This window comes from Monodelphis domestica, chromosome 2 (assembly GCF_027887165.1).
Source record: "Monodelphis domestica isolate mMonDom1 chromosome 2, mMonDom1.pri, whole genome shotgun sequence".
NCBI lineage: Eukaryota > Metazoa > Chordata > Mammalia > Didelphimorphia > Didelphidae > Monodelphis > Monodelphis domestica.
In genome coordinates, this window is record NC_077228.1 from 24,843,740 (window position 1) to 24,861,366 (window position 17,627).

At 48.9% G+C, this 17,627-nt stretch overlaps 1 protein-coding gene across 1 annotated transcript in view; it reads left to right on the forward strand.

Moving 5' to 3' along the window:
* Positions 1-17,627, forward strand: part of LOC130456885 (zinc finger protein GLIS1-like) — a 111,680-nt gene that overhangs the window by 89,081 nt on the left and 4,972 nt on the right. The window contains exon 2 of the mRNA XM_056814597.1: positions 13,346-13,544. Within this exon, the coding sequence (XP_056670575.1) occupies positions 13,346-13,544 (199 nt within the window). The remainder of the gene's footprint in view (positions 1-13,345; positions 13,545-17,627) is intronic.

A 17,627-nucleotide genomic window follows, 5' to 3' on the forward strand; every position in this document is an offset into this window, starting at 1 on the left:
CAGGCTAGGGGGAGGGAATCTGGGGCCGCCCTCGTCCTCCGCCTCTCTTCTTGCTTCTGAGACTGCACTTTGCAGGCTGCTTGGGGCCCTTCCCTCCTCCTCCAGGGGAGACGGACCAGGAAGGCGGGGGCGGACGTTAGGACGCTCTTGGCCTCCAGCACCCAGACTTCAGTGGCGCTGCGGGAGGGCAGCTGTGAGCAGGGAGCTTCCCCTCCACGCTGGCATCATCCTGGGGAGAGAAAGGCCCGAGGAAGGGGCTGCTGGGGGAGAGGGGGAAGGATCGCCTGGAGATGCCCCCTGCAAGCCTGGGGCCTGCGGAGAGGGCTGGCGGAGCCCTGGGAGACGGCCCCCCAGCTAGCACGGGTCCGAGGAGGCCGGATTCGGGCTCCAGAGCCAGCGCTTTACCCGCTGCGTCCCCTCGCCGTCCTCCCGGCCCTCTTGGATAAAGGGTCGTGCCCGGGACGGAGAGCCCGCGCCGGGCAAGGCTCCGGGCTCAGGGCCCGCTCAGGTGTCTGGCCGTGGGGGAAGGAGGCCGGGTGGGGAGACGCTCGGCGCCCCCCTCGTCCTCAGGAGGCGCCCCCGAGGGGCTGGGGGGCATATTTGTGGCGTGAGTCTCTTCTCCGAGCTCCGGCCCAGGCTAGAAATGGAGCCTCTCTCTGGGCCCGTTGGGGAGCCCCAGGGCTTGTTTGGAAAGCTGCTTTTTTGACCCAGGCACAGTCATGGGATGACTTAAATTTTCCAAAAACACTGATTTTTCTAAATGTCTCTCCCGCTCCCCGCGCCAATCCAGGCCTTTTAAAATCTCCTTTGGGGGTGGAGACCAGACATGAGGCAAAAAAAAAAAAAGAGTCCAGTTCAGATTTGGGGTCAGAAGAGGCACGTTTTCTCCCTCGGCGACTTGAGCCCATCCAGGCCTCCCTGACTCTGGGCCTCAGTTTCCTTTTTGGTCAAGCGAAGGGACCCGACCGGACCTCTCGTAGAGCTCCAGCTGATGGCTAGCGGCTGAGCCTGAGCAGGGGAGCCGGGCAGCTCTGACAGCCGTTTTTATTGATTTTCGGGAGAGGAAATGGCCGGAGCGGCTCTAGAGGGGTGGACGGCTCTCGTCCGGCACGTTGGGGGTAGAATTGTCCTCGCCTGGGAGTTCCCATGGCCACAGGCTATCCCCCTCTTCCTCTGCCCTGAGAAGGGAGAAGAAACGGGAACTTAAAAATGAAAAACGTGGAGAGTTCTGTTTCAACAGAAATGATTTAAAGCATAATTGTGGGGCCAGCTGGGTGGCTCAGTGGACTGAGAACCAGCCCTAGAGACGGGAGGTCCTGGGTTCAAATCTGGCCCCAGACACTTCCCAGCTGGGTGACCCTGGGCAAGTCACTTGACCCCCATGGCCCAGCCCTTACCACTCTTCTGCCCTGGAGCCAATACCCAGTAGCAGTTCTAAGATAGAGGATGAGGCTTAAAAAAATAAAAGCATCCTTGTTTCAGGGCCTCCCCAGGCCTGCCAGATGGGCCCAATGGCAAGAGAAAAGGCCTCCTAACCAAACGAACCAGAAATAGAACCCAGCAGCAGTTCAGGAAAATGAATCATTACCTCTGCAGAGTCAGACCACGGACGCCCCCACTGTTAGGAAGCGGAGGGTCCGCGTTCAAATCTCACCATCAACGTTTACCTTCTATGTGATCTTGGACTCGTCCTTCAAGTCTGGCTCATCCATCCATTGGGCTTTTCTGGTTATGAATGAACGGATACCATTTATTAATCGCCTACTGTATGCCTCTGGGGAGTTTGGCCCTCAGCTCTAAATTCTGAAACAGTGCAGAAGGGAGAGATTAGCCCAGGCCCCTCGGCTCTAGAGCAGCCCTGGGTCTCCCCATCAGTCATCATCGCTGCCAGTGAGGTAGAAAGTCTATATCCTTCCCTGTATTTATTCTGTGAGAGAATATTTATACTTTATGTACTCCTTGAAGATCTCCAAAGCACGTCCAGTGGGTCGTCTTATTTAGGCTCATTAGACTCCATCCAGAGTGATGAGTGGAAATTAGAGGGAGGAAGAATCCCCTGAGAGTCAGAACTGGCCAAAGGGGGAATGGGCTGCCTTGGAAGGAAGTGAGCTCCCCATCCCTGGAGGTATTCAAAGATAGATTCACTGATTACTTACGGAGGCTCCTGTGGTTAGGATCCCTCCTTCGGGCAGGGGCTTGATTAACCCATGAAGGTCCCCCAACTTTCCATTCTGTGACTTACACAAGGCTCTGCCCTTTGGGAACTTATGGCCATTGGGGCAAAGAAGAACCAAGAGCCCGGACTGGGGCCCGCTGAGTCCTGGTCCTGGGCACAGTTAACTCCTGGGATGGTCCCCAACAGCAAGCCTTGGTAGTTGGCCGAGAGGCAGAAGGTCTTGGGGTGTTTCAGGTAGGAGGGGGCCTTTGAGTGCTTTCATTTTACAGAAAAGGAAACTGAGGCCCCCTTGGAGGGCATAAAGTATCTGCTGGGTTCTGGGCTTTGTGGGAAAATAGGCGGAAGAAAAGAAGATGGCTCCTGCAGACGGAGGACAAGGAGGGACCCCGAAGGCCTTCAGGTCCAACTCCCCCATTTTTCAGAGGAGGAAACTGAGGCCTAGTGACAAGGCAAGGTGCGCCCTTCCCAAAGATCGTCGTGCCGGGGGAGAAGCCCCGATGACGGAGCGAGGGGTACCAAGGCTGGTGTGTCTGCCAGGCTGCCTGTTTCAGAAGATTTAGCTCAGGTTCTCCCTCCTCCAGGAAGCCTTCCTGGTCCTCTCCGTCAGAGACTCCCGTCCACGTCCCCTACAGGGTCCAGCATGAGCAAAGGCAGGCCAGCCCAGCCTGCGGGGCTCACGGGGACTCGCCGGACCCTCCCGACGACGGCCCCCCGCAAGGGGGAGGCTCTTACCCCTGGCAGAGAGCCAGGCCTGCAGCCGGGTGGCAGGGCCAGGGCCGGGGCAGAGCCTGGCGCAGAGTCCAGCTTCGCCGGCGCCCGTCCGCCCGCTCTCCTCGGCCTGCGGGCCGCTCGGCCCGTGGCTCGGTGCCCGGCCCTGTTCATTTTCTCCGGGGCCGTCCCCGGAGGGTGGGAGCCCTTTGGCTCGGGCTGGCTGGGACACTGGCTGGAACCGGCCGTGTAGGAGAGGCACCGGCGAGCCTCCTGTCTGGAGCAGCGGGCCAGGCCGGGAGAACAAGACGCCGATGGTTTGCCTGGCCGGAGAAGGGAGGAGCAGAGGCTGCTCTTGGCTCTGGGCCCCAGGTGTCCCGGCCCCCCCTCGCCCCCCCTCCCATCCTGGCCGGCCTCTCCGACTCCGAGGACGGCTGCAAGAATGGGCCTTTATGAGGCCTGTGGCAGAGGCTCCGGCCGACTTCCGCTGCCCCGAGACCCAGGCGGCGGGGCCTCCCTCGCCTCTGAGAGGCCTGACACCGGGAAGGAGCCTGGGACCAAGGCCGGCCCCTGGTGCCAGAGAGCCCTGCCTCCTAGGCTTCCTTTCAAGCGTCGTAGCAAGCATTAACATCTCCGGGCCCCGCTTGTCCCCTCCTTGAGAAGGAGAGCGATCGGATAGGAATCCTACGTGGGAAGTTCCACGTGGGCACAGTGCAAAAGGAGAGTCGCAGAAATAAGAGCAAAGTCTGCTTTGCTCCGCATTCCGAGCTCATCCACCCTCCCTCTGGAGGCGGCCGCATTTCCCATCCTGCCTTGGGTCTAGCATCCGAGAAGCCCAGAGTCCTTCAGAGCTGGTCCTCGGGCAGTACTGCCGTTCCCGGGCGCGCGTTCTGGTCCTGCTCTTGTCACTCGTCATCCGTTCGTGGAAGTCTTTCCGTGCTTTTCTTATAAAAACACAATCGTTTTCCATCGCAATCCAGACCACAAATGGTTCAGCCATTCTCCGATGGATGGACGTTCCTTCAGTCTCCAATTCTTTGTTGCCACAAAGAGCTACCCTAGATATTTTCGCACAAAGAAGTCCATTTCCTTTATCAAGATACATTTATATATATATATAGGTTGGGGATAAGACCTAGCTGGTCGTGATATTGCTGGATCAGAGTATGCACAGTTTTATAGCCCTTTGGGCATTGTTCCAAATTGCTCTCCAGAATGGTTAAATCAGTTCAAAACTCCACCAAAAGTACATCAGTGCCTCAATTTTCCCACATATCCTCCAGCAGTTGTCATTTTCCTTTTTTGTTTGTCCTGTTATTCAATCTGACAAGAGTAAGATGGCATTTCAGAATTGTTTTAATTTGCATTTCTCTATTCAATAGTAGTTTAGAACCTTTTCCCACATGATATATAGATTGCTTTGATTTCTTCTAAAAAAATAACTGTCATATAACTTTTATTTTTATACATTTCATAAATGTATAATAATTTAATATTTTATAATTTTGGTTCATTTTCTCCCCATATTTGAGAAATGAGGCCTTTATTAGAGAAACTTTCTCTAAAAATTTTTTCCTCCAGTTTCCTGTTTTCCCTCTAATTTTGGCTGCATTGGTTTTGTTTGTGTAAAAGCTTTTTAATTTCATATAATTAAAATGATCTTTCTTCTTTCCCATCATCCTATCTATCTCTTGTTTGATTATAAACTCTTCCCTTATCCATAGATCTGATAGGCCAATTTTCCTTGCTACCCCAATTAGAATATCATCCTTTTATCAGTTATCCATTTTGAACTTATCTTGGAATACAGTGTGAGATGTTGGGCCAACTGTAGTTTCTGCCATTTTGCTTTACAGTTTTCCCAGCAATTTTTGTCAAATGTTGAGTTCCTACCCCAGAAGTTTATAATCTTTGAATTTGTCAAAGCCTGGATTACTATGATCATTGACTACTCCATATTGTGTCCTTAATCTATTCTACTGATCCCCACCGCTCTTATTTCTTAGCCAATGCTAGTTCATTTTGATGATTTACACTTTGCAATATAGTTTGAAATCTGGAACAGCTTTACTTTTTCATTGGTTCTCTCGATATTCTTGACCTTTTGTTCTTCCAGATGAATTTTGTTAACTATTTCTCCTAGCTCCTACTAAAATAGATTCTTTGGTAGTTTGGTGGGTATGGCACTGAATAAACAAATGAACTTAGCTAGAATTCTCATTATTATTATATTGGCTCAACCTATCCATGAGCAATTAATTTTTCCCCCAGTTGTTTAGATCTGTTTTTATTTGTCTGACGTGCTTTATAATTGTGTTCTTGTAATCCTGGGTTTGACTTGGCAAGTAGGTTCCCAAGTACATTGTTCACAGCTGTTTTTCATGGAATTTCTCTTTCTATATCTTCCTGCTGGATCTTGTTGATATTATATAGAATATGCTGATGATTTATGTGGGTTCATTTTGTATCCAACTTGATTTTATAACCCAACTTTGCTGAAGTTGTTAATTATTTCAACTAGTTTTTCATTCAATTCTCTAGGGCCATTTCTAAGTATACTATCATATCTGCAAAGAATGTTAGTTTTGTTTCCTCCTTAGCAATTTTTATTTCTTCAATTTCTTTTTCTTATCTTATTGCAATAGCTAGCATTTCTAGTACAGCTTTAAATAATAGTTGTACTAATGGGGTATCTTTGCTTCACCCCTGATCTTAATGGGAAGGCTTCTAGCTTCTGCCCATTACAGGAAATGTTTTTTGCTCTTGGTTTTTGACAGCTACTACTTAGCATTTTAAGAAAGGCCCTGCTGATTCCTTTGCTTTCTAGTATTTTGAATAGGAATAGGTATTGTATTTTGTCAAAGACTTTCTCTGCGTCTATTGATAAAACCATGTGATTTTTGTTATTGATACAATCAGTTATTGTGATAATTTTCTTAATAATGAACCAGACCTGCATTCCTGGTATAAATCCCCTGTGGTCATAGTGTATCTTTGTGATACATTTCCAACATTTAATTTAACATTTTTGTATTGATATTCATTAAGGAAATTGGCCTATAGTTTTTTTCCCCTCTGTCTTTGTTCTTCCTGGTTTAGATGTCAAAAGCACATTTGTGTCAAAAGAGGAATTTGATAGGATTCCTTCTTTACTTATTTTTTTCAGATAGTTCATATAGTACTGAATTAATTGGTCCTTAAATGTTTGATAGAATTCATTTGTAAGTCCCTTTGGCCCCGGAGATATTTTTTCTTAAGGAGCTCATTGATGACTTGTTCAATTACTTTTTCTAAGATAGGATTATTTAAGAATTCTATTTTCTCTTCTGTGTCTCTGAGCAGTTTATATATTTTTTTGGTAAATATTCATCCATTTTACTTAGATCGTTAGTTTTACTGGTGTATAATTGAGCAAAATAACTGCTAATAATTGTTTCAATTTCATCTTCATTGATGGCAAATTCACCCCTTTATATTTTTAAATATTAGTCATTCGCTTTTATTTTTTCTTTTTTTAAATCAAATTAACCAATAGTTTATTATTATCTTTTCCCATAAGATCTGCTCTTTGGTTTATTTATTAATTCAATGATGTTTTTTACTTTCAACTTTATTCATTTTTTCTTTTAGTTTTCTGAATTACATGTCCATTTTGTTAATCTGCTTTCTCTCTTTTACTGATGTATTCATTTAGAGTTATAAAATTTTCCCTAATTACTGCTTTGCCAGCATCCCATAAAATTTGGGATGTGTCATTCTCCTTAATGAAATGATTGATAATTTGTATGATTTGTTCTTTGATCTATTCATTCTTTAGGATTAGATTATTTAGTTTCCAATTAATTTTTAATTTAATGCCTTAATGACCCTTTATTAAATGCCATTTTTATTGTATTATGATGTGGAAAGGGTACATTAAATATTTCTGCTTTTCTGCATTTGGTTGTGAGGTTTTTATGACATAGTACATGGCCAGCTTTTGTGAAGGTACCATGTACTGCTAAGAAAGATTATATCTCTTTCTATTCCCTTTTATTTTTCTCCAGAGGTCTATCATATCTAACTTTTCCAAGATTCTGTTTATTTCCTTAACTTTGTTCTTAGTTTAGGACTGAATTGCTCTCAGAAGGGCAAGTCCATCAATAATACTGTTTTATCATTTATTTATTCCCAACATTAACTTTTTAAGTTTTAACTTTTCCTTTAAGAATTTGGATATTATACCATTTGGTGTATATACATTCAGTATTGATATTATTCATTGTCAATGGCTCCTTTCAGCAAGATGTGATTTCCCTGATTATCCCTTTTAGTTAGATCTGTTTTGGCTTCTGCTTTGTCAGAGATCATGATTGCTACCCGTGCCTTTTTTTACTTCATCTTAAGCATAATAGATTCTGCTCCAGTCTCTTATTTTAACCCTGTGTGTCTCTCTGTTTTAAGTATATTTCTTGTAAATAACATATTGTTGGGTCCTCATTTCTAAGCCATTTTGCTCTCTGCTTTCATTTTATGGGTGAATTCATCCATTCATATTCATAGTTATGATTCCTAACAGTGCATTCCCTCTATCCCATTTTTTCTTTTTATCCATCTTTCTCTTTTTCACCCAGTTCTCTAAAGTCTCTTTTCCTTCTGACTATTGCCTTTTTTTAAATCTGCACTCTCTTTTCTCACCTACCCCTCTTTCTCTTATTTCTTTCCTCTCCTATTTTCCATTTGGCTAAGATAGATTTCTATCATCAGTTAAGTATGTATATATATTTTCCCTCTTTGAACCAATTTAGAAATGCATGAAGTTCAAGTACTCCCATCCCTGCCATTTTTCCTTCCACAATAAAGGCTCTTTTTTGTGTATTTCTTTTTTGTAAGATACTTTCCCTTATTCTTCCTCTGCCATTCTTATTTGATTTTGAAAATATTTTTGGGGCAACTAGGTGGCTCAATGGATTGAGAACCAGGCCCAGAGACAGGAGGTCCTGGGTTCAAATCTCGCCTCAGACACTTCTTAGCTGTGTGATCCTGAGCAAGTCACTTAACCCCCATTGCCTAGCCCTAACCACTCTTCTGCCTTGGAACCAATACACAGTATTGATTCTAAGATAGAAGGTAAGGGATTAAAAAAATAATTTTCCAGGTTTTCCAGGAATTCTTTTTAGGCTTGTATCCTATTTCTATTTTTAATTTGAGGCATTGCTTGTAGCTCTTTTGACTTAATTGTCTTCAGAATCCGTCTTGATCTTCCTTGTCACCATAGTAGCTTTTTGTGGTCAAGTTCTTTTTTTGTTGTTTGCTCAATTTTCTACCATGTCTTGACTTGGAACTTTATGTCAGTGTTGGGCTCTGTTCTTGGTGGGGGGGGAGGGGGGGAAGGCACTATTTCAAACTTCAGACTTTTCCACAGTGCTGTTTTCAGAGCTAGTCCGGGGAGTTTGAAAGTCTTTGTTGCTTCCAAAGTAGTGTGATCTACAACATGACTAATAGAGAAAAATGTTTTACGTGGCTGCACATGTATAGCCTATATATAACTGCCTTCCTTTTCAGTGTTATTTAAGGGAGGGAGGCAGAGAATTTGGAACTCAAATATTTTTTAAATATATGTTAAAAACTTTTTGCAAGAAATTGGAAAAAATATTAGAAAATTGAAAAAAAACCCACCAAAATGGTTTAATATGGGGAGAGTACTCCGGTCTTTGCCCAGGAAGGGCCTGTGATCTTTTTGGGTAGCAAGTGATACTGATTCTCAGGGCCCTGTCCCTTGGGATCAGAAGTAATATTGGCCCCCCAGGACCCTACTCCCTCCTGACTGAAAGTGCTCCTCTCTGCCCTTGGGCTACACCCTAAAAGCCAGGGCAGGCACGGGGCTCCCCAGATATGCCAGAGGACAGAGGACATGAGAGCTGTAAAGCATCATGGAAAGGAATCTTCTTTTTTAACCAGAGACTCAGACTGATGCCTGCTTCCTCTGATGCTTTGGGACCCTTTATTAGGGAGCATTTAGTAAGGGTCTGCGGTATGCCAGGCTCCTGTGTTGGGCACAGGGAGAGTCCTTGGTGTACGGTTATTGGAGAGACTCTATTATGTCTCTAGAGTATAGAATCGATCTGTAAGCTGTATATAAAATAGACAGAAGATAGTTTGACAGGGGAGCCCGGAAGGATCGGGAAAGGCTTCATACTGAACGTGGCCTTGAGCTGAGTTGTGGAAGAAATAAGCTGGCCTGAAATACTCCAAGGCTGGGTGACCCTGGACAAGTCCCTTCACCCCCATTGCCTGGCCCTTCCCATTCTTCTGCCTTGGAACCAATACACAGAATTCATTTTAAGACAGAAGGGAAGGGTTTGTTTGGAAAACAGAGAGTCCAAGAGTTGAGGGAGAAGGGGGCGATGCCCTCAGGAATGAGGGACCCCAGCTTTAGAGCGAGATGGCGGGGAGAAACTGTAAGGAGACCAATGTGGCTGGCCGGAGAATGCCTGAAGAGGAGTGGTGTGCAATGGGGTTAGAAATGCAGATTAGAGGCAGATGGCAAAGAAAGCTTTCCCAGCCCAAGAAAGGAGTTTATCTCTTACCCGGTGACCTTCCCGGGAAGGCACCCATGTTTCTGGAGCCCGGGGCACCGTGGTCCGAGCTTCTCTTAGGAATTCGCTTTGGCAGTGGCTTGGAGGCCGGATCAGAGTCAGGGAAAACTTGAGGCTAATTAGAAGAGTATCGCATTGGTCTGAGAGGGGGTGAAAACTTGCACTAGAGGGCGGCTGCTCCAGCCCAGGCAAGGCAACAAAGGCAAAAGATCGTGTGGAGATAGACTCGAGAAACATGGCGGCCGATTGGACATGGGCCATGAGAGGGAGAAGCATGGCAGACCCAAGTGACTGGGACTGGCCACCTCGATGGGCAGCTAGAAAGAGGACAAGGCGGGGGGGTGAGTGTTGGACACTCTCAGTTTGCGACATCTCCGAGATGCTTGATTTGAAACGCCCCAATAACCAGTTTGATCTTGATTTCAATGCTGAGGCTGAACATGGAGATCACTTGCAAAGGGACGATCTTTAGACCCTCCGGGGAACCGATGAAATCCCCAGAGAGGGCTATTGAGAGCACGCCAAGCCTTGGGAGACCCCTGAGGAATATGGCGAGGATAATGACCAGGCAAAGGAGCCGTCCAGTGGAGAGGAGGGAGGCCAAGAGACAAAGGAGCCAGGAGGAGAGGGCGATCCCCAGGATCAAACACTGGGAGGGACAGGCCACGAGGAGATCGGGGTGACTCTGGAGGGGGCCCTTTGAGGGTCGACGTTGGAAGCCAGAAGACAAAGGCTGGAGGGCTGACGGAGAGGAGAGGAAGCAGAGGAGAGGCAGAAGCCCAGATGACACCGAGCTGTCTGTCCTGGACCACAGGGCACGGCAGACAAAGGCTGTGCCTCCGAACAGCAGATGATGCTGCAGAAACCGGGGAGGATTTGGCTGCGGAGGACAGAGGATTGCTGCTGGAGGAAATGGTCGGCTCTGTTGACTCAGATCTTGGTTACCTTCCCCTGATGTACATCTGTGTCATCCACTCTGCCTTCCCATGACTCATCTGTGTGTCATCCACCCTCTGCCACCCAGAACTCCCATCTGTATCCTTGTCATTTGCTGTTCCCAGGCAGCTTTGGTCTACCATCCCCTGTGGTCCAGGGGCAGCTCTGACTAAGGAGGCCCCCTCCCTCAGGTCTGGAAAAGAGAGCTAAAGCTAGGAAGAGGGACTTTATTATAATAGGGATAAATGTAAAGTTCTTCCTTTGGGTCCACATAGTCAATAGCAGCAGAAGTATGAGCTAGAGGAGAAATGGTTAGACAACAACTATCTGTGTGAAAGAAGACACCTAAAGCTTTTAGAGGACTGAGCTCACTATGTATGGCCTTAGAACAGGGGGTATCAGAGAGGGAGGGGCCTTAGAGCAGGGAGGGGGGGGGAGCCTTAGAACAAGGGGTGTCAGAGGGGGAGGGGCCTTAGAGCAGGGAGTGTCAGAAGGGGGAGGGGCCTTAGAACTAGTGGTATAGTGGATAGAGCATGGACCTGGAGTCAGGAAGACTTGATTTCAAAATCACTTACCTGCTGTTTTCCTCAGTTTCTTCACCAGTAAAATGGGGATAATACTATAACCTACCTTCTAGGTTGTTTAGAGGATTAAATGAGATAATTCTGGCAAACCAGTTAGCACTGTGCCTGGCACATAGTAGGTGCTGTACCAATGCTTGTCTTTAAAGCCCTCAACACTCCACGAAATATTCAGGTTAAAGAAGATGATTATAGGTTGATGGTACCCTGTCAGAGTCTCTGGGGAGTGCAGTGGGTTCAGATCTGGCTGCCACATTTTGTCAGAAGGACACTGACAGGCTGGAACACATGGAGAGAAGAGAAATTCGCTTTGTGAGAGGCTGTGAGTCCATTACTGAATGAGGATCTGTTGAAGGCACTGGGAATGTTTAGTCTAGAAAGGAGAAAGAGTAATGGGGGGAGGGTGGGGATGATCAGTGTCTTCAGTTATTTGGAAGAGAAGTTGGATTCTCCCTTCTTGGCCCTAAAGGGAAGGTCTAAGACCACATCATGTGAAGCTCTGAAGGCCAAGCTGAGTTTTCCTCTGTAAGTCATATGAGGCTCTGAAACACGCTGGATGCTGCTCTCACAAATGGCCAGCCTGTTGGGTTGATTCCTCCAGAGCAAAGCCACCCGTTCTCTAGAATCTCAGCCTGAATCTTGGGCTGTCTCCCCGTGAGGCCCTGCTCCTCTTGGGTGCCATTTCCTTCCCCTTTAAAATGAGAGGGTGTCACTGTTTAGAATTCTGTGCTCCTCTGTAATGCCCATGAAAAGTGGGGTGAGGGTAGAAAGACGAAGATCCTGAGTATAACCCTGCTTCTATGGATGTGATGGTGGGCGAGTTCTTCCTAGTCAAGCCGCAGTTGACTCTTCTGGAAAAGTCACAACAGATACCATTTTTTGTGATTGAGAAAGAACTTTGAAACATTTTAAATAATTTTAATAACTTTCCACATGGGTTTTCTGAGGTCATATAATCCAACTTGTCTCCCTCCCTTCTTCCTTCCCCCTCCTTAAGCTGGCAAGCAGTTCAATCTGGGGGATACACGATTAGCACATCCTAAACACGAAACACGTCTGTAGGTTGAGTGAGGGATCTTTTAACCCCCAACAAGAACCCAGTAAACCAACGTGAAGCATCACACGCTTGCTTTGTCATAAGTCCCTCTGGGTTGTCCCGGATCATTGATCACGGCCGGCAGCTGCCTGTGATCGTTCCACAACGTCGCTGTTACTGCCGCTGCTTTCCGGTTCTGCTTGTTCACTCTGCATCCGTTCATGTAGATCCTGAAAGAGCTTTTCTCCTCTCAGAGGCGGCCCAGCATGACGCCGATTCTCCAGGACTCCAGAGGCTGTGGCTTTGTTGATGGGGCCTCCTGGCCGTCTACTGGGCCAGAAGCCATTCAGCAGAGTGTTCTGCCTTCTCACCAGCCCTCAGTCAATCAGGTCACCAAAGAGTGATCGCTGGACCCTGGCAATGCCAGGTCAGAGAGTGAGGCAACCCCCAGCCTCAAGGACTTCATACCCCTTGCCTCGCTCTCACCACCTGACAAGCCCACCTTTTGGGGGGCGTACAGTTGGGACACACGTCAGTCTTTGGAATGTCAGAGCTGGCAGAGTCCTTAGAACAGGGAGTGTCAGGGCTGGGAGGGATCTAGAACAGGGAGGGTCTGGGCTGGGAGAGGGCCTTAGAACTCCGGGAGTGTCCGAGGGGGAGGGGCCTAGAACAGGGAGTGTCCGAGGGGGAGGGGCCTTAGAACCGGAAGTTTCATGGCTGGGAGGGGCCTCAGAACAGGGAGGGTCAGGGTGGGAGGGGCCTCAGCACAGGGAGTGTCTGAAGGGGAGGGGCCTCAGCACAGGGAGTGTCTGAAGGGGAGGGGCCTTAGAGCAGGTAGTGTCCGAGGGAGAGGGGCCTGAGAACAGGGAGGGTCAGAGTGGGAGGGGCCTGAGAACAGGGAGGGTCAGAGGGGGAGGGGCCTGAGAACAGGGAGTTTCAGGGCTGGGAAAGTCGGATCTGAAAAGACTTTGAGGCCGTAGAAAACATAGAATTTCATACTCGGGAGGGACCTTGGAGAATCAGCGCCTCTAAGCTAGAGCAGTAGAGGTGGAAACCCCTTGGAGCGGCCCTTGCAGTAGCAGCATTGCCTAGGGAAGGCCTCAGACAGCCGCTCTTTTCTGGAGGACTGTGTACTTCCTGGAGGCATTTTCCAGGGTCTTGTTTCCTCCTCAGGGTCTCTGCAGAGCGATTGTGGGAGGCAGGCCCTGGGGCTCTCCCTCCACTGGCTGGTCGGAGCCTCCTCCAGACTCCCCCCTTTTGGTACCCCGCCCCCACTTCGTGTGGCCGAGGGCTGGTGTTCAATCACGGGTCTCTCTTCTCTTTCTGCTAGTGAATGGCGGCTATGGCCACTGTCACGTGACGTCGGAGAAGAAGAGCCTGCTGGGTATAGAGATGACGGACAGCCCGATCCCGGTCTGCAGACAGAGCCTGTTCATCCATACGACCAACCCAGGGCCCAGGGACCAGCCGATGGCCTGCGAACGACGCCTCCACCTGGGGCAGGCGAACCTGGCTCACCTGGATAACAGGTACGGTCTGTCCTTCCTGGGAAAGGCCGTGAGAGACAGCAGGTGCCCTTGGGCGACCTGGGATCCTGGGACTGTCCTGAGGGAGCCTGTAAAATGGGGATTCGGGAACCACTTCAATAGGTGGGGGCCCCGCTGATACCAGCCTTTACAAAGGTTTGAAATTCCAACAATAAAATCCATAGCATGGCAGAGCATCCAATTAAAATACAACCATCAGAACCTTAAGTGACAAGTCCAAAGACCCTGTGTTTTAAGAGTCCCTCCTGATGGCACCTGGTGGCCCCTCGCTGCCTCTCACACAAGACCCTCCATCTCCAGACTGGCATTTTCTTTACTGTCATCATCATCATCATCATCATCAACCTTCACCTTCCATCTTAGAATCACTATTTTGTGTTGGTTCCAAGGCAGAAGAGTGGTCAGGGCCAGGCCATGGGGGTCAAGTGACTTGGCCAGGGTCACCCAGCTGGGAAGTGTCTCAGGCCAGATTTGAACCCAGGATCTTTTGTCTCTAGGCCTGGCTCTCTTATCTCCCAAAGCACCTGGATACCTTCATGGGCATTTTCTCTGGCTGGAATGCCCTTTCCCCTCATCTCCACCTCTTGGCATCCCTGGCTTCCTTCAAGCCTCAGCTAAAGTCCCAGGAAGCCTTTCCCGATGCCTCCTAATTCTAGTGCCTTCCCCCTGTTAATTATTCCATTTCTCCGGTCTGTAGCGGGCAGTTATTTGCAGGTTTTCTCCCTTCTCCCATTAGACTGTGAGCTCATTGAGGCCCGGGACTCTGTTGCCCATCTTTGTCTACCCCATCTTCAGCACAGTGTCTGGCACAAAGTAGGAACCTAACAAATGTTTATTGATTGACTAGAGGAAGGGTGTGTGTGTGTGTGTGTGTGTGTGTGTGTGTGTGTGTGTGTGTGTGTGTGTAAGATAATGAGTTCCGTTAGTCTAAGGAGTCCCTGGAGAGGCGGGAATGAAGCTTAGGACAGACGTTAGCAATCAACTGGGGATCTTCCATTTAGAAATAACAATGAAACTCGCGGAAGTGAGATGGTATAAAGGGAAACGAAGGCCCAGGATAGAAGCTTAGGGAACAACTACAGCTGGGGGATGGGATCGAGGTGAAGATTCAGCAGAGGAGGCCTTGAGGGATCCGTCAACCTGGTAGAAGGAGGAGGAGGAGGGACAAAACTAAGAGAGAGGAGCGAGGCATTCAAGAGTAGAGGCTGGTACAGAGCCAGGAGGTCCTGGGTTCAAATGTGACCTCAGGTACGTCTTAGCTGTGTGATCTTGAGCAAGTCATTTACCCCATTTGCCCAGCCCTTCCCCTCTTCTGCTTCGGAACGGATACTAGTTCTCAGATGGAAGGCAAGGGTTTAAAAGGAGTACGGAATGGCCCTGGGCCAGGGGGTCGAGAGGGGAGAGGACTAGAGCCTCGCCAGAGTGGGGGTGATGGCCTTTGAGAGCACAGCGAGGAGGCCACGCTAGTCTAAGTTGGGAATGGGGAGGAAGGGAGCCGGAAGAGACCACCGTCAGATGGAGGCATTTCAGAGCCGTGAGTTCCCCAGCCCTGGCCAAGGCTGACTCATCGCTGAGGCTGTTTCGGGGGCTTCAGGCCTCACGTTCGGCTTGGCTGGGATGCCCTCGTCGGCCTCTTTGGCTTGGGGCGTCTTCGATTCCGCGATGTGTGCAGGGGCAGAGGGCGCGCCCCTTATCCCAGGACTGCGTGACTCCTGGAGCCGGCTCTCTTCAGGCATTTGCTTCCAGGCCCTGAGTCACTTGCTGCTTGGAACACTGTACATAGCCCAGGAGAATTATTGATTAGGCGCCTGAGGAGCTCCTCCCAAGATCCAGAAAGCAGGCTAGCCGGCGGGCCGGAGGGCACGAGGAGGGCCGCGCGCTTCCTGCGTGCCTAGGGCCTTGGGCCCTGCCAGGAGGAGCCTGATCCTGCCCGAGCCCCCTCACTGCCAGGGAGAAGGGGGCAGCCATAGCGAAACACTTGCCCCACAGACAGAAGATCTGCTGAGTTCGCTGGAAGTAACAGGATGACGCAGACTCAGCAAAAGCCAGCGTCGTGCCAGAGGTCGGGGGGGCCCGCTGTTCCCAGGGAGGAGGAGGCTGGCCACTCTTTCAGCCTTCACCTTGCTCGGGTCCCATCAGGACGATGCATTTCCGTTTGGACCCCACGGCCAGCCGGCGGAGGGCAGTCCCGATGAGCTTACAAAGATCGGTAGAAGGAGCCAGGCACGTTTAACCAGGAGAAGAGAAGACTCGGGGGCTGAAAACTTCTCTGATGTTGCTCAGTTGTTTCAGTCCAGTCTGTCTCTGACCACATTTGGGGTTTTCTTGGTAAAGATACTAGAGTGGTTTGCCAATTGCTTCTCTAACTCATGTGACAAACGAGGAAACGGAGGCCCACAGGATGAAGTGACGTGCCCAGGGTCACACAGCTAGGAAGTGCCTGTGGTCAGATCTGAACCCAGGACCTCATCTCCAGAGGCCCAGCTTTTTCTTATTTTATTTTTTTTATATTTTTTCATATTTGAAAAACCGTAATGGAGAAGAAAGATTTAACTTGTTCTTGGCTCCCAGAAGACAGCGATGATGTTGGAGAACCAGCGAACAATTCTATAATTCTTTGGCGTTTCTTTACAAATAGTATGTCATTCAGTCCTCACTATCACTCTGGGAGTCGGGGGCTAATATAGTGCCCCAGTTTTACAGAGGAAGAAAGTGAGGCAAACGGGAAAAGTGATCTTCCTGTGGTCATACCGCTAAGACCGTTGGGGAGAGCGAGGACAAGAGTGTGGCCAGTCCAGGCAGATGTGGACGAGCGGTGATCTTCACCCGGGGCGAGAATGCCCACATTAGTGAGAGCCCAGACCCCTGGGAGTATTGGGGTCCACGCCATGCGTAAGTCAGTCAAGAGTGACCAAGCCCCGGGCTTAGACAGAAAAGAGACGGTCCTTGCCTTGAAGAGGCTTCTCTGAGAAGAGCTTGAATCTATGAAAGAGGACCAAAGGGGATCCAGGAAAGCTTCCTGGAGGAGACGGTATTAGAGCTAAATTTTGAAGGAAACAAGGGATTCTGAGAGCTGTGGAAAACCCAAAGCCTTGAAGGTGTGTGTGTGTGTGTGTGTGTGTGTGTGTGTGTGCGTGTGTGTGTGTGTGCGTGTGTGTGTGTGTGTGTGTGTTGTGTCTTTTTCTTTCCTCAGACACTCGCCTTCCATCTTAGAATCAATACTATGATTGGTTCCAAGACAGAAGAACTGTAAGGGCTGGCCAATGGGAGTTGAATTGGGGTTAGGTGAATCGCTGAGGTCACCCAGGTAGGAAGTGTCTGAGGTTAGATTTGAACCCAGGACCTCCCATCTGTAGGCTTGCCTCCCAATCCATTGAGCCACCCAGCTGCCCCTCGAGTCCCCAAAGCCTTGATGCAGTTGTAAGGGTTCACAGCCCCTTGTAACAAAGGACCCAAAGCTTTGACTTACTTTTTTCCCATCATCTAACTTTCTCTGTTCTAAGGCTTCTTTTGGGTCTAAAATTCTGTATCTAAGCTCATTCCAGGCTCTACCATGGTATTTTCTAAGTCCTTTTCTAATATAGACATTCCATGTTCTAAGGCTCTTCCAAGCTCTAACACTCCATGTTCTAAGCTCCCTCCCACCTCTGACATTCCATGTTCTAGGCTCTGCCATTCCATGTTCTAAGGTTCCTCCCATAGTCTGGAATTCACTGTATTTGAACCAGAGCCCTCGATCCCTCCTCTCATCCCTGCTGCTCCCGCTCTGTCCCATGAACTCTCCTCTCATAGTTCTCATGTAGCTGCTGGCTCCTGGCTTCCTGTCTGCTTGTCTGACCAGAGCAGACCACTCCTTTGGCTTCCTTGCTGGGGGTTCCCCAAAGTTTTGCCCTGGGCTGGCTTCATCCTCTGCCCTCTTGGAGATGTCCTCAGTGCCCAGAGGTTTGATCATCATCTTGATGCGGACGACGCTCCGATCTTTATCTCTGGCCCCACCCATATTGCCAGTTGTCTATTGGACATTTCCAAGTGGATGTCTTGGCGATGCCTCAGACTCCTTTTCTT